Source organism: Anser cygnoides, chromosome 1 (assembly GCF_040182565.1).
Source record: "Anser cygnoides isolate HZ-2024a breed goose chromosome 1, Taihu_goose_T2T_genome, whole genome shotgun sequence".
Lineage (NCBI taxonomy): Eukaryota > Metazoa > Chordata > Aves > Anseriformes > Anatidae > Anser > Anser cygnoides.
The window spans coordinates 87,684,110-87,701,570 of NC_089873.1; the positions used below are offsets into that span (position 1 = coordinate 87,684,110).

At 47.0% G+C, this 17,461-nt stretch overlaps 1 protein-coding gene across 3 annotated transcripts in view; it reads right to left on the reverse strand.

Moving 5' to 3' along the window:
- PTGFRN (prostaglandin F2 receptor inhibitor) overlaps positions 1-17,461 on the reverse strand; it is a 103,546-nt gene that overhangs the window by 54,811 nt on the left and 31,274 nt on the right. The window contains exon 1 of one of the 3 annotated variants that reach the window (XM_048071584.2): positions 10,798-10,983. The exons of the other annotated variants lie outside the window; for them this stretch is intronic. Coding sequence (XP_047927541.1) covers positions 10,798-10,867 — 70 coding nt within the window. The 5' untranslated portion in view covers positions 10,868-10,983. Of the gene's footprint in view, positions 1-10,797; positions 10,984-17,461 lie in introns of those variants that run through there. 3 annotated transcript variants of the gene reach the window in all.

Consider the following 17,461-nt stretch of genomic DNA (forward strand, 5'->3'; position numbering starts at 1 on the left):
GTATCGCCAGATAAGCACAACTCTCACTAAACGACTTCTTCTAAACTTCTTCCACTGAGTTTCTCAGTGGGCCTTCACTGCCCTTTATCTATTCCGATACAAAGCAGGCATGCCATCTTTTCCATCAGAAAGGAGAACAACGTCTGCACAGACATGCTAGCTAGGAGACACTCTCAGGCTCCTGCTTCAAGCTCCCACCAACCGTCCAAACTACACCGAATGTATGAACCAGCACCTCGAAAGGGTGCAACAAAGGATGCAGAACAAAAGCACAGGTAGCCAGATTTGCTCCATCTTGTACATCTTTAAAGCATCCAAAACAACCAAGTTTAAATCAACTGACTATGTTACAAAGTGGAATTGGGTTGTGCTCAGCACGACTTATCCATACACACTGCTGCCTCTCAAGAAGTACTGCAGACCTCTGCTTTAAGTAGTATAAGGGTAAATTTAACACTCAGGAGCAAATTTTATATCAAATTACTACAGAGGTGGTACATGAAACAGCTTGTGAGGGATTTCGGGGTCTTGCTGAACAGGTCAGAACAATCATCAGGTCATTTTCTGTCATAATCTGGTGGCGTGCACCCAGGACTCCAGGAAGGTCTTAAAGGTAGGGCATTAATTACCAGGAGTTAAAAAATCTCCTTGGCTATATGTAAACAAAACAGTTGTCAATTTATGACCTTTCATATTTATAACACACATAAAAACAACCATTTACGGAGAGGTGCACAGGGAAGCAGTGATGTTAAATAGCAACGAGAAGCACGCAGTAACTTTGAAGGCCAAAGGTCTTCCCTTACCCACTCAGACAAAACAGGCAGGAGCAGGGCAAATGTCCCCTCAGCAGTCTCCGTGTGCAAGTGTCAGCCAACACACCTGGCTGCTTTGCATCAGAAACTGGGTACCGAGCTCGTCAGGGAGCAAACTTGCTGACTAGCATGTCACCCAGGACCTGCCGCCATTTCACTCGGGGCAGCAGACATGCATTCACCCAGATCCTCATTTCACACAGGCCCAGCACAGGGCAGCCACCAGGCTAGGTTCATACCAACACACTTGAAAGCAGAAAGCTGTCCTCACGTTACCAAACTCCCTGAGACTCGCTGTCCCCCACCATTAATTCATGGCACTGAGTACTATATTAGTTTTCTTTGTCCTCTGACAATCAGCACAAGGCTTCAAGCCCAAAGTTGTCCACCACATTATCCCTGTCAACATGAGAGTTTGACACCTGAGTAAGGAGGTAGGAAGAAAGAATAGTAGCCTACAAGCAGCTTTTAACACACACAGGTCCTAAGGAGAAGGTCCAGAGGAGGTCCAGCATATTTCATTGCTACGTCTTCTAGTGGCCCATGTTCCCCTCTTAAAATCAGGTACCCCAGCTGCTGTTTTTCCCTTTACCTCCCCTCCCATGCAACCAAGCTCAAAAAAGACCTTATGCCATCAAACCAAGATTATAAAATAAAATAAAAAAATCATGAAGTGGTAGCAAAGCTTTTCATCACTATGCCGCTCACAGAACCTGCAGCTTGGGCCACTGCCTCCTACACCTACCAAAACCTCCAGATAGGTTCCCACCCCCTTGCACAACCCGCTCTTCTTCAAAGCATACACCCTGTGACTCGATTACTGATCATTTCCCTCACAAACTGCTTCTCTGAACACATGTCAGGCCAGGCGCCAGGCACTGAAGGTCTCACATGAGCAGCCCCCTCTGAGGAGGAAACCTCAGTCGCAGGGCTTTAATCCCAAGGACTGCCTGTTTACTTAAGACAGGCACTTGACCAAAGTCCCGCTTCGGACTGCAAGCGAGATCCTACAGCAACAAGGCAACTCCGACCCCAAATTGTCACTCGTATGAGAGCAGTACTCACGCTGGACTTTGGCCAAGCACGCATATGCAAAGCGAGTTCCCACCCCGATGCACCAATACCAGAAGTGTGACGCAAGAAGAAAATACAGAAGAAAGAAGCCAGCAAATTACTCTGATGGCATATACTTGTTCCAGGAAAGCCCTGTACAGGGACTGGTTTCTTGTTCTAGATAGGAATCGTTAATGCAAGGGAAGGACCCACCTTACAAAGCCTGGGCATGGAAATGCCTTGTCCAGGAATGTGCCCTGCATCCTGTCTGTAGGTTACCAGACTTAACATGTAAAGTGTCTCTCTACAGATTCAGGCAGGGAGAACAATGCATACAAACCAATAGCTGACTGCTCACACCAAAAAGGTCGCAAAAAATCTTTTAAATGACCCTTAAAAGCTTCTTTCCAAGTAGCTTTGGCTTATCTCACTTGATCCTCATGGGTTTACCAGGAAGAGAAATTCTGTGACAGGCACACTCCCTGTGCCCTCTGGCCATGAGCAGGAACAAGGACACCCTCAAAAGTCTTCTTTGTCCTGCTGCTTTGGAAGGACACCCCCACCCAGTAACTCTGCTCACAGTACCACAGCCTCCCTTCCAGACTCTAAAGGCGGACACCAAAATCAATCCAGACACCACAACACACCCTGCAGCTGCACCCATCCCACTTCAGACCATGTTTTAAACACTGCAGGAGCTGCAAATCAGCTATGCCATTTACCTGCCAGCGGTCAGCAGAAAACTTTGCTCAGAAAACAAGGATATTTCAAGATTTATTTGCAGAGCTTCACGAAATTCGTGACTGCTACCAAGGCTGTTTTCTGGTGATAACTGCCCCAACAGCACCACCTCAGGCAGCAGACACACCTTTAACTCATTCTCCCATGTTAAGCAAGCCATTCTCCCACTGCCCTTTCTCTCCGGAGCATGTCCTGCTCCAGTACTCTCCCCTAGCCTTCCTTACTCCAACTCCTAACAACAGACACAGTTCTGTGTTCTGTGCCAAGTCACTGCTGTTATTTCCTCTCTCTTTTTTTTTCTTTTTTTTTAATAAATAACCTAACAAACCTAGGGCTGTCAGCAGCTTGGCAGCTATTGACAGGTGCCTATCAATAGAGTTGCCAGCATCCAGAGCTCAGTCAATAGCTTTAATGTCCATTCAACCCTGCTTTGTGACGGAAACGCAGGGCCCAGGCTTACCTTGCTACCTCCCCGCTCCAGAGGATCACAGAGTGATTTTGCCTGCGATAAGCTGTCATGCTTTTTGTTTTCTCGCTGATGAAGCCTGCTCCAGGCACTCAAGCTCTCTAAGCCAAAAGGTACAGCAGGCCTTGCCTAGAACCCAACTGTGAGATCAAAGGGAAACGAGGTTGATGCAATAGGCTTATTGCTCTGCATTCATTTAGATCGCCGTATCAACTGAATATAAACAAGCACACTCTACGTACAACACACAGGCTCTTTACGTAGACACAAACTTCATCCATTGACAACACCTCCCAAAACACAGGATGCCACCGGGCTTCTGAAGAACACGCCACTTCTTTTGGGAAAAGGTGGAGGCTGCAACATCTGGGTGCACATTACGGACGGTGCTCTGAGTACAGAAAACAGGTTGTGGCTATGGTAAAAGGGAAGATGCCACCATCTTTCCCACCACCTAGCACAGAAGACCAACACCTCACCATGTATTCCAACAGTTTCCCCTAAAAAGCAATTGCCTGTTTTCTACCCCAGTATTACTCACGATGTTCGAGTGGAAAAAAAATGCATGTACAGATTAAACATACATTACTATGGAAAAAAAAAAAAAACTACTGGAACCTAATGATTATTCACCCATTGTGTGAATTCTGAATTTTTCTCTAAACGATTATGTTTGGTACCCTGAAAATTTAGGAAGCATCCTGTGTTAGTTCAGCATCTGTTTCATATTTAGAAGCTATTCTTTGCAAACAGAGGGGTCACGCTGCTTTTAAAGCAGCTACTGCCAATTCTCTTTTGCAGGGCAGATTTAATAGCAAATTCCACTGCCACAGGATTCACTGTGTAATAATGAAGGGTAGTGTGTCAATAGATGAAACCGAACACATCAATAAGAAGCTGGCAGAGGTCCCTGTGGATGCCTCTCTTGCAACAATCATTTTAATGCGTGCAGGAGAACAATGCTGTTACAGCCTGCTCAAAGATTCCCCACAGCCACATTGCATCAAAGACTGAAACACGACGCTAAATCTCTGCAGTTGGAGCTAACAGTGGAACACGCACGGAAACAAAGTCCTTTACATTGGCAATTATTCTTCTTAAGGCTGACAAACCTAAGCAGAGCTAGCTTTTGTCAGAAGCAGACTCTCGCTAACCATCCCGACCCCAGCAATGGTTCCACCAACCTCTTTTTAATGGCTACTGATACGGCAAGAAAAGAGTGACTCCAAAAGCACGAAAGCATGCAAATCACAATCATGAAGCAAGCATTAAGCAGCATAGCTGAACCACATCTTTAGGAAAGTCAGCAGAGAGGCAAGCCCAGACTGATCAAGCCTATTAAACAGAAAGAGTAGCATAAGTTCTTTACTTTTTTTCCGAGAGAAACTATAGCAGCAGCAGCAGGAACTGGTTTACAGCCAGCATGAAGTAAAGGACAAAGGGGGACACCTGGGAAAAAGCCTGAGAGAAGAACTGAAGCCAGAGAACAGAAGTTGAAAACCACACATAAAGTTTACATTGATTTTTTTTTTAAAGCCACATATAAGAAAGATGATATATACTTTGTCTGCCGTAAGCAGCAGGCTCTCACAAGCAGATATGATCAGTGATCCACACAGACCAGCAGCACATTGTTCCAATACAGGCCAACTTGGCAGAAGGGGAAAAAAAAAAAAAAACCTTCACAACACATTTACAGAATTCTGAAACCGAATAAAAAGACAGCTTCCACTTCCCCGCCCCCAATTCCAGTTGTAATCCTCTGACACCTCAAAAAAAAAAATTGACGGAGTGCTTCCTCGAGGGACCTGAGACTAATTCCCCAACGAGCCTTTAGAAACGGATACTTTTCCAAGTCTTATAATGTGGCCAAATTTGGACATTTTTCATAAGAACAGCAAAAGCCACATTCTTGATGCGAAGTTAATTCCAGCCAAATTTCCAGCCCTTGCTCTAAAGCACTGAGGTGCTAGAAGTTCTCAGCTTAGCAGCTGCAATATTATTATTTGTTCGAGACTGAGGAGGGGGAATTGGCCAGAACATGTGGGAAAAAATAATAATAATAATAATAATAAAGCTGCTTCTTCCTGCCTTCCCCACTCCCAAAGCATAATGCTTGGAAATATTTGAGCTTTATGTTTGTTCGTTTTTCAGGGGGGGGGGGAAAAAGTCAACGTGAGGTATACACCCAACCCTGAAAATTTCAGCTTGAATGCCTGAAGTCTTGCAGAGTAATAATTTAAGAGATGGCCCTCATAACAAAAAGTAGCAAGCAGACGTACTACAGGCATTGCTGGCAGCCCTGCCTATCAGCAGCTGTGACAGCTTGCCTGTGAGCTCCAGTCTTTAATTAGTTCTCATTCCTGAAGTTCACAAGTCAATTAATTCCAAAAACCATCGTCAAATCCTTTTTTAAAGGAGTAAAACACTGCTCACGACTTGGTCTCTTATTTACTGACTTATTCTTCCCATAGCTCAGCTAACAGTTCAGTTCCTTTACAGCATCCATGCAAACGCCGTCTGGCCGTAGAGATTATCACCAGTTCGCTATTTCAGCTTGCTTCAGCTCTTCTTCTTATTTCTGCAGCACAATTTTGCCATCGCTGCATACAAAAAAAAAAAAAATTGTTCTCTGGGCTGCTCCTTCAGACCCAGTCACATAAGGCTTTTCCTCCAATGTGCCTCACCTAATAGCATAATGAAAAGCACCTACTGCAACACTTCCACAAGTTTCAAGCAGTCCCCAGGACAATTACATCAATTCACATTTACTAGCACTCCCATACAGCTTTTAAACATTAGAAGACTCAGTCAAGTTATTTAGCAACACTGGTCCTACCTTCTAAGCTCACTTTAAGCCTAGCCACAACGCCGTAGCTAAAGTTTGTAACCGTTTCCAGTGGTAACCCGGTTCTGAAACCACTTCCAACTACAAAGGGAAAAAAAAAAAGACCACCCCTTTTTCTGTCTCAGACTTCAGTTAGATGAAATCAGCTGTTTTTCAAATATGAAAGCTCTCATGTCTATGAATAAGCCAGTTTCTGATACAAAAAGAAGTATCTCAGTATTTCCAGTTAAGTTCTGTAAGTTCAAGTTAAGTTCTTGAATCTTATTTTAGATATGCTGATGATCTAGAAAGATAAGATTCAAGGCTTTTGGCATCTGAAAAGCTATTTTTCAGATCATCCTATCTCAAACACAATTTTGTCTGAAACTGATTATCTATTTTTATACCTTTGCCCTCTATAAAACCTAATGCATAAGATGTTTTAAACATTCATCTCATTATTTTAGAGCACTTCTCAGCAGGTATTCAAGCTTTGGAAGAAAGCTACAATTTGAGATTTTCTTAACAATCAACTTACAAAAAAAATGGACAACCGGAGAGCTCAGTATCTTGAAACAAGCTCATTCCTTCTTTAAGGCAAGAAATATCAACATCCAGACAAGCCTGCTTATGTGACAGTCTCTCCCTTCCCTCTTTAATTCAGTTTTGGTGTACCTTTTTCGGGTTTGGAACTAGCGTCGTGCAGGAAATGGCTTACTCATAGAATCACAGAATGGTTTGGGTTGGAAGGGACCTTAAGGACCATCTAATTCCACCCCCCCTGCCATGGGCAGGGACACCTCCCACCAGACCAGGTTGCCCAAGGCCCCATCCAGCCTGGCCTTGAGCACCTCCAGGGATGGGGCATCCACAGCTTCTCTGGGCAGCCTGTGCCAGGGCCTCACCGCCCTCTGAGTGAAGAATTTCTTCCAAAAATCTAATCTAAGTCTACTCTTTTATATTAAAGCCATTCCTCTTCGTCCTATCACTACACACCCTGACAAGGAGTCCCTCCCCAGCTTTCCTGTAGACCCCCCTTAGGTACTGGAAGGCCGCTGTAAGGTCTCCCCGGAGCCTTCTCTTCTCCAGGCTGACCAACCCCAACTCCCTCAGCCGGAGTTATTATACTCGGGCAGAGAGTGAAACATCCGTATCCATAACAAACATTACTTTACAGGTGTCTACGCATCAGGCTTTACCATTCACTACTGCAGATCTTCTAAAAAAGCAGGACCACTAGGCCTTGTAGGTAACATCTCCAGGAAAAGTCAAATGCAAAATGCAAAGAAAAATGCCTTTTTCATGTTATAACAGATACCCTCACTTCATACTTCATCTAATGTCCTTCCTTCAAAACTCAGAGACCTTGACAGACACCGACATAACCCTTACTTTGACCCAACTCATATTAGTAATGTTTTCCCCAAGTACTTTGCAATTTAACTTTCCGGTGATTGACTTCTATACATATCAGGAAGACTTCACACCTTCAGATAACGTGTGTGTTACTCTTCCTCCTAACACACAGGACTTCACAAAAATTATATCAGCGAAAGGCATCTAAAGACAGACAATTGTAACATTCACTTTCTAGAAGTATCTCACTGAGATATGAAACTATTTCTCCATTAAGAAGACACACAGATCTGTTTTGCAGGTGTTTGAAAAGGATTGTGGCAACTAGGAAAAAAAACAACACACCACCACCGCACAAAACCACACAAAACCCATCAGTATATCAGACATGAAAGCTGAAATCTGAGATGTCCCCAAATGTTTGTTTGTATATATATATATAGATTAAAAAAAAAAAAAAAAACCTACAATCCCCTCTAATCAAGCATGTGGCTGCATTTTTAAACGACCCCTACTGCTTAGTTCAAATCTTGTTCGGGCAGGCTCACACCTCGATTCAGGGATTAGAGCCAAATACAACAGAGGCTACCTAAAGAGCGCAAGCTGTTGCAGTGTTGAAACGTAGCAATCAAGAAATCTGGAAAACAGGGATGAAGAAATTTCAGAAAAAGCACCTGTGCTACTGAAAAGTAGTTCTGGACCTCGAAAGATGCATGAGAGCCAGAAAAAGGTGCCTAAGCTATCATTTGCTACCCTGAAAGAGCACAGGGCGCAAGGGTAAAAACACTTGCTGTACTGCTTTTCCTCTGATTTCCACGTACTCCCACAGCCTACACTCTAAGAAAATACATCAGCATGGCAAAACCACATGGGAAATGCTTCCTCCTCAGAAACAACACCTGCCTTCCAGTGCCCCACCAACCCAGCTCCAACGTTAAGAGCGCGCTAAGATCAGGATGGGCTTGCTGGTAGTTCCCCTTTGGGAGCCTTTTTAACCACCTCTAAAGCTACAGCAGAGATATGCAGGCCTCGCCGCCCGCTCCTCCCCCGAGTAGCAGCGAGGGCACGAGTCCACCTTCTTCCAGCAGAAGGAGAGCGAAGGCCACCAGCGCTGAGCTCGCCAGCAGGCAAGCAGACACCAGCAGGGGAAAGGAAGCAAATTCCCTGCAACACACCTTGAAAGGTGCGTGGGCGCTCGTCCATGCACCACTTCCCCGCCCTAAACCTTATGGCTCGCCCATTTTCTCATGCTTTCGCTTTAGGTGCAAACCCAGGAAAAGATTAAAGCGTGCTTTTCCTTTAAGTTCATGATCGCAATAACTTATACTAATTGCCAAAAGCTTTCTAACACAGAGCTTGAGCTAAAGCTTGATTCAAATGACTTGCTGTTGTAGCTCCTGAGGAAAAGAAAAACAAACACTAAAGAATTTCAGGTGCAAGTTGTAGGAAATAACATATTTATGTGCACACAAGGCTTCTGGGGATCTGGCACGCTGGCACTGGATGCTATCACAGCGGGCAGCGCGTGTCACCCAGGTCTAAGTGACAGTAAGAAGAAGGTCACCCCTGGGAAACCCATGATCAGCGGTGTTCCCTTGGGATCTAGCGAGTACCTGCTCTCCTCCAGTCCCACAGCACTTACACAAAAATGAGCTTTTGATCAGTTACATTGAAATCCTTACCTTAAATCTCAAACAACAACAGGAAAAAAAAATCCAGAGGCTGCAAGGCTTACTCACAGATGAGTCTGAGGCCTAGTAACCACTAGATACCTGTGGGTTTGGGTGTTTTTAAGTCTTGTCCTAGGAAGGATGTTTTGGTTTCCAGAGCATTTCACAGGCTGATTAGGCAGGCTGACTGCAGAATGAAATCACACATAAAAGAGGCAATGGCAGCGCAAAACTCCCTCGTGCTGCCCTCTCTCCTCGGGATCTAACCACACCAGAGGAAAGCAGACAGACTAGATCAAGCCTTTAATTCAGGATCCACCGTCTCCTTACCAACACTGACACTAACAGATAACAACAACGGTACTGGATCCAGGAGAAAGGATGAGAAAACATTCCTATTTGTCGCGGCCAGATACTTCAGCCATTTGCTGGGTTATTCCGTAAAGATCTGAACAAAACAATCAAGCCTAAGTACACACAAGGGATGAACTTTTCTATGCTTCAACTCCTTCCCTCCACCTTGGTTATAAGGAAATTCATCAACACTTGCAGCACATTAGTTAAAAGAAAGAAACAACGACCCGTCTCCTTTAATAAGGAGCTCCTGGAAAACACACATTCACAGAAGCACACTTTTCTCATCCAGAGTGAGAGGAGCAGCACCTCCCCGACCTCTCACACAGCTTTCTCGCAACATTTGGAATAGCTCAGAGAAGCTACAAATTGTATCAGGAGATGGTCACACCACAACACACAAGACAAGTAATTCTGAAAAGTTCAGGGTGTTTTTTTTCCTGCACACAAAAGCACTTTCAATTTTAACAGCATGACTGTAATTAAAAAAAAAAAAAGACAGAACATACAGAACATGTCGCAAATGGTGTCCCGATATCTGTGCATGCACGTTTTAAGTTATTGCAATTATTTTCTCTGGAATTAAGGAGGAAAAACAAAGAAAAACTTCCCTGTTGCACACCATCCTTAATAATTTTCACTTTTTGCCGCGCGATCCTGAGCACTTCATCTGAGACTCCTGATTTTCTGCTTGTCCTACTAAACCACTCTCTTGAAAAATTCTATTCCCGCTCCGTTTCCTAACCAAAAAGGCTAAAGGTGTCCTCGCCGGTTCTCCGCTGTTTCCCCAGCTGGCACAGTGCCTACACTCCGAGAGAAACGAGGCAGCCAGCCTCGGCTGCAAGTCAGGGAAAGCAGAGTGGGCACCTCTTGACCTGTACATAGGCATCGCCCAGCCTGACTGCCTCAGGACCGAGACGGGTGCGAGCCCAGCTTTGGGAGGCCCAATTCCCAGCAGCAGCTGCCCGCTCTGCAGACCTGGCTAGGAACAACCGGGGAGCCAAGCCGTGAGGAAGGCGCCCTGGCAGAGTTCAAACAAGGAATTAGTCATTGCCATGTCAAAAGTACAAGCACAGACCAAGTCGGCAAACAGCGTTTTGTCTGAAGGCAGGCGGTGCCGGGCGGGGCTGGGGGCACCCCGCTCGGTGGCTCGCTCCTTGCCCCCAGAGCTGGGGAGGCTGGCTCCCACCTCACCTGCCCGCCCTGACCGTGCCCGGGCTCAACTCACCGCTGCTTCAGCAACGCCGCTGGGACCCCAAAACCCCAAAACGTTCAAACGATGATTAAAAAATAATAATAATACCAGCCAGCCAGACAGTCATCGCCCACCCCTCGGTGTAGGGCCCCCGCGGGAAGGAGCCAGCGCCCAGCACCTGTGCCAGCGGGTCCCGGCCCCCCTGCCCCGGGGGGTCCCCGGGGAGCCCCCGCCCCAAAGTTTGGGGCACAAACCCGGCGCGGGGGGACCGCGGGCCCTGCCCTCCCCCGCTACCTGCGGCCGCGCACCCCCGCGCTCACCGAGCAGCAGCAGCAGGAGGAGGAAGAGGAGGAGGGGGAGGCAGGGCGCCCTGTCCCCGCGCTGCCCCATGCCGCACGCGTCCTGCTCGCCTCCCTGGCCCGGGGACCGGCGGCAGCGCGCTCCCCGCCGCCCGCCTCGCCGCCCGCTGCCCTGCCGAGCGCACGGAGCCGCCCGCCCGCCCCGAACCGGCCGCGCCGCGCCGCGCAGCGCAGCCAACCACGGAGACAAACTTTCCCCAGCGCCCGCCCCTGCCCGCAGGTAGCGGGGGGGCGGCGGAGCGGGGCCGGCCCCCGGAGCCCCGAGCGGGGCGGAGCCGGAGTCTCCCGCCCGGCCCGGCCCGGCCCGGCCCGGCGCGACCGACGCCGCCCGGCCTCGGAGCACGCGGGGCCCGGCAAAGCCGCCGCCGAGCCCCGCTGCCCCCGGGGGGGGGTGGCCGCTGGGCCTTGCCGGGCCGACATGGCGCCGAGCCCGCCCGCCCCGTCCCCCGCAGGCAGTGCCCGGGCGCGGCCTCCAGCCGCGCCCGCTGCTTGCACCACGCGAGTTTTTGGCAGGGGATGCACCCCCTGCCCGCCCGTGGGCACCCCGGGGTGCCCGTGCCACAGCACCGCAGCCCCCCTGCCTTCCTGTGCTGGTGTGTCGGGGGGAGTTTGATTTCCTGTTCGCCCGTGAAAGCAAAAGGAGGTTGCTTGAGAAACTTGGCCAGTTTCAATCTCCTTGCTATATTATAGAATCATAGGATCGTTAAGGTTGGAAAAGACCTCCAAGATCATCTGGTCCAACCATCCCCTGACCACCGACATCACCCACTAAACCATGTCCCTAAGCACCACGTCCAACCTTCCCTTGAACACCCGCAGGGACGGTGACGCCACCACCTCCCTGGGCAACCTGTTCCAATGCCTGACTGCTCTTCCTGAGAAGAAATGTCTCCTCATTTCCAACCTGAACCTCCCCTGGCACAACTTGAGGCCATTCCCTCTAGTCCTATCACTAGTTATCTGCAAGAAGGTATTTGCCAAGAGCAACAAGGTCTCCCCTGGGCCTCCTCTTCCCCAGATCAAACAACCCCAGTTCCCTCAGCCGCTCCTCACAGGACGTGTGTTTCAGACCCTTCACCAGCTTCGTAGCCCTTCTCTGGACACGCTCCACGGCCTCGATGTCCTTCTTGTAGTGAGGGGCCCAAAGCTGAACACAGTACTTGAGGTGCGGCTTCACCAGAGATGAGTACAGGGGGACAATCACCTCCCTGGTCTTGTTGGTTACACTATTCCTGATACAAGCCAGGATGGTTATTAGTTGCAAAATCGTCTCCCTCCTTGTGTGTGTCCTGCTGTTGGCTTCCTAGGCTCCCTTTAGGCCACCTGGTTTGCTGTGTTTCAGCAGAGCTAGGCCCGTGTTACACTTGCTGAGCAGGGAGCTTCCAGAGCCCGTGCACGATTTTGAGCAGCTCCTCCGGCAGCAAATGGCTGGCGTAGGCTTAATTCCGGTGTCCCCAGCACACCTCGGTCTGCCGCACGCCTTGGGTTGGGTGAGGTTGTTTGCTCCCACCAGCAGGAAGTGCGCACTGTGTTCGCGCCTGGGAATGATTACCAGATGGGATTTGGGGTTGGACTTTGCCATTAATTCTGTAATGCTTCACAGGAGGCAGGGTGTTACCTGATAGGAATGAGACAGGAGCCTCCTAAAATTGGTGAGAACTTTCATGTTCCAACAGCAATTACCTGAGCTCTGGTACACGTGAGATACCTGTGCAGAGCTGCAGCTGTGAGGTGCCTGAGGGACACTTGGTCCCAGCCACGCTGAAGTTATCCTGGCTTCCAAATTGCAAATGAGGCTGCAGCCACAAACACAACTGAGCAGGGGCTGCCCAAACAAAACAGGACTTTTTTGTGTTTACAATACCCCCTATGCCCGTTTGTTCTTGCCACCTGTTTGTGATCATTCTGCTCTACCTCCTCCTCTGGCTAGCATTCAAATACATTTTTTTCTGAAATTCTTTTCCTTCACTGAAAAGCATCTCTTCTGTAAACCAAAACATATTTCTTAATGTCAAATTCAGAAAACTGATCAGCTCTCTCCCCCTTACCAGTCTACTTCTGTCGTGCTGGTTAAACTACTGATCCTTCATCAAACTCTAGTCCTGGAAACATGTCCCCTTGTGCCCCTTAAGCCTCGCAGCAGCAATCCTAACAGGTACATGTGGATGTAGTAGTCATGGATGCAAAGTTCACTGCATGCACAATCCACTGGCTCTGCAGGAGCCCCGCTCTGTTTGCTCTGTGCTTCATGTTTCCTATGTTCTGCTGCTGGGTGAGGATCAGCGATCTAGGACCTGAATTACTGAGTGGTTGCAACAGTAGCTTTCTCCAAGAGGTGGTCTTGAGGATTTTCTGTGTGTCATTGGAAAGCTTTGCCTTCTGACTGTCCAGTTTGGAAGGCCCTATTGCATTTACTGTAGCTGCCAGGTGCAGGTGTCTACTTCACTATGGCTTGGCACTGGAATTGTACTGGTGAAAAGAAAACATAAACACCTATGATCCTAGAGTTGTGGCATGTGGTATTCTCAACAAGTGGCACCTTGCCCTTTTACTTCACATTTAGTAGGAACCAATTTCCTTCCCATATACACAGTCAGACTTCCAGATAGGAGGGGCCACAGTAACCCCTTAATCTGACCTGTATACACAAGCCATGAAATTTTTCCCAGCAGCTGGATCAAGGCAGCTTTGTTTGAAAGAAAACACATCTTGTCTTAAAGGCTCCAAGGAATGGCGAGTGCCTTGTTCCATCCGCTAATTTACTCCAATGTCTCGTTACTCTTGCTGCTAGAAAATTGCTTCTTTCAAAGTTGAATTTGTCCGACTTTGCCTTCGAAATATCAGAACTTGTTATGCTTTTGTCTACAAACCTGCACTCACAGCCCATTTTCATGGATAAGTAGCTATACACAGTGCTCCTATCACTGCTCTCTGCTAAACAGAATGGATTGTTTTCTCCGACGCCTCACATTATAGGATTCACTTTCCAGCCCCTGCAGCATCTTTCGGATTCTCCCATATTTCTACGTGCTTGTTGACATGCAGGCACCCACCCTGGATACAATATCATTGTGGTCTGTACACATGCTGCACACAGAAGAAAAACAATTTTTTATCATTATTTGATTTTTCCCCTTCCCACATATATGAAAATAGAATTAGACCACTAACTGCCTACCCTACACAAAAAGCTTGTGGACTCCATCACCCATGCTGAACCCTCAAGTCTCTTTCTGCATCTCTGTTTTCCAAGACAGCCGTTCATTACTGATGTTCTTCCTTTCTCACTCCGTGGCCTTGCAGCAGGCTGTGTTAAACAATGTTTTGAAATGTTGTGACAATTTAAGCAGATGTTTGAGATCCCTCATTCGATTTGAGAACCATTTCTCTGAGGCTGATAAGTCACCAGCGTAGATGCCAAAAAGAACAGGGCTGAAGCTGACCGCTGAGTTAGTCTACCTTCTCCTTCAAAGCCTGTTTTCTTCTTTTTTTGTTGCGTGTCCTACTTTCAACGGATTGTTACATGTATGTGATTATGTCATTTTTTCCCCTTGCCAATTCCATTTTGTATAGTTCAGCTACAGGAGCCAGACCGAGTCAAAAGCTTTCTCTGAGTATAAAGTCGAGACAAATATCTTCCTCTGTTTTTGTGCTTTCTCCATGTTTATTTATGACATGCAGGGTAAATATGTGGTCAGTTGTTTGTTTCTCAGGAAGGCATCCAGTTTGACTTTCAGCATTTAGCATTGTTGTTGTTGCGTAGATACCACATCTATCTCATTTATTGATGACACTGCAGAAACGTTTGTCTACATTTCTTCATACCTAGATTGCTGCATAATGCATTGGCTGAAGGCATCTCTCATTTTGGGGTAACAAGATTAGCCAGCAGTCTCTTAGAGAAGGATTGCCATTGAAGGGTTATATTCAACAATATGCATGCACACATGCATAAATGTGAACACACGCTGATCCTCTAGAAAGCCACATGCAAACCCTCCCTACTTGCAGCACTCCTCCAATGCATACTTGCCAGGCTTTGCAGTTTCCCTCTTGACAAACAAGCTGCTGCGCTCCCTACCTTATTGCCTGAGCAGCAGAGGACAAAGGTGAGATGGGTGCCCACTGGGAACATGGTGTATAGCATTCAGAAGTCACATGCATCTTTGACAGCAGAAGGACACAGCCAGGAGAGGGCCCAGCACCCAGTTCAGGGGCAGGGGCTGCAGAAGCACAGCTCCCATGCAGCGCAGATCTCTGGCTGCAAACCCTAAGCAGTGGAGAAATCTGGTGCCACTGCCTGCTGTAAGTGAGGGCCCTTGCTGCTGGTGTGTCGCAGCCATAAGCTCTCCACAACAAAGAGAGGGCTAGGCAGACAGGTAAGGCCATGCTCAACTGCTCCGTCAGCAACAGGGCAGGCACTAAGGGCAGGAAGGAGACCGTCAGCAGCTTCCAAACTGCCCTGGGCAAAGGGAACCACAGCGCAAAGCTGTCCTGCAGACACCTACACCTAGATGTGCTGTCTAGTGCCGTGGGTACTCGTTAAAGATCCTTTTCTCAAGAGCTAGGGACATTATCCCAGTGTGCTGGCCAAACTCCACAACTCTCGATTTCCTTCTGCTTTGAGGTTCGCTTTGGATTTTGGAGCGGGCACAATACTCATCCTCAGCTCCTGTTAAATCTCACCTTGCCCTACTAACCAGCCGGCATGTTCCAGCCAAGGGGCTGCCCCAGCGCAGCTGTGGCTGGTGTGAGCCCGACGGCCTCTAAGATGTACAGTCAATTTGGTGAAATGCTTCCAAACGTACCTGGATATAAAATACATGCCCCCTGTCATTCCTCTCTCGGTAGCTGAACAGAAATATGGGCAACAGCAGAGAGCTCACAAAGAACTGTGAAAAACTCAGCTTACCCATTATGTATTATGCATTAAAACCTGTCTCTATTTAGCTGTCCAAGATAAAGTCCTACTGGCATTTGATCAAAAGGGCAGGAAATTACCTTGATTTATCCTGGCTAGAGCTGGCTGCCTTCTGTAAAAAGTATTTGTGAATAAATTATTTGCAGATTGACGGAAAAAAAAAGTGGGTAATTTATTTGATGAATATTGTTCAGCTGGCTATTGAGGTAACCAAGTCATGAGGAAAAAATATTGGTGAATGATTTATTTGAAAATCTAGTTGAAATTTGACAGGAGAAAACGGTCAAACAAACTGTTTGCCACTGTTATTCAAATGCTAGCAGACCTGGATAGCATTCATGCACTAGTGAAGTGCACCACGGTGCTTCAAGCCACGGTCCCAAGAAAGGTATTGAAATACGAATTCAAATCTTCAAATCTGCACTCGCATTCTCCTTATTCACCTATTAGTGAGCACAGGATAGATTCTACATTTGCAGCTATTTATTCTTATTTATTATGAAGACATTCTGGAAACTATCTTGCCTGATAAAATAGCAATGAAAATTGAGTACCTTTTACTTCCCTCCTGCCTCCCTTCAGCGGATCTCTAAGCACTTTACAAATTTCAATGGGTTTAATGTTACAGCTGTTCTGTGAGGCAGGAAGACATAATGAAGCCCAGAAAAAGTAGGAAGCACACACTGCTAGCTACAGGTTCCTTTACATCATAAACTATCACACATCATGAGCATTTTTAGACTAGACTCCTTTCAGCAGAGCACATCAGTTACAGACTGACTACATTTTTCAAATCTGGCTGCCTGACGTTTGGTTCTTAATTCTGTACTTGAGCACTCATAAACAGCTGCTTTATATTACATGCTGAGCTCTTGTTGAATTTGATGGAATTTTTCAGCACTAAACACATGAGGAGAAAACCATGTATCATGATATTTCGGTGCACGCATACAGATTTAGCAGCATGACCTTAGATGCTTGCCTGCAGAAATGTTTACGATGGTCTAGGAGGAAGATAATAACTAGGAAGCAGGCAGGTTGCAGAGACCTGTGAGCGGCTGCAGCTTGCACATCCCTGTCACTGGTGCCACCTGAGCAAACCACACACAGAAGAGTAATCCAACCTGCTAGGCAGTAAGTGAGACATCTTCCTCCTTCATGCGTCTCTTTTACATCTCCAGCAGCAGGGCTGCAGTCCCTCCCTTGCTTTTTGCTCAGAATTGTGACTGCTCGGTACCCAATACAAGGAGCTGTACTTTCAGAGCAGTATATGGGTGTTAAAGATTTGGCATTAGATGTTATGGCAGCTCCTGCCATGGCACATACAGTAGAGAAAAAATCAACACCCTGCTCATACTATTGGACGTTTTCTTGTCAAGTTCAGTACAAAGGGGATTTGATCTCTAGTACCAAACCAAGCATCACCAACCAAAGAATTTGTGAACAGAATCTGCATGCTAAGGCAGTATGTGACTAGATTATCGCCCAAAAACTTGCTGTCTAAACTCTGCAGAAGTGATTAATTAATAAAGAAATGATCTAAAAGATACATATTTTTATGTAATGATGGCTGAACATCAAATTGAAGATCTGCTGATCAGCTTAAACACAAACTATAAACCCAGAATAAACATTTGCTTGTTTTCTGTTGATCATTGGTGGCAGTTTAAAATCCAGATTTATTTGGCATGATTTTTGTTCTCT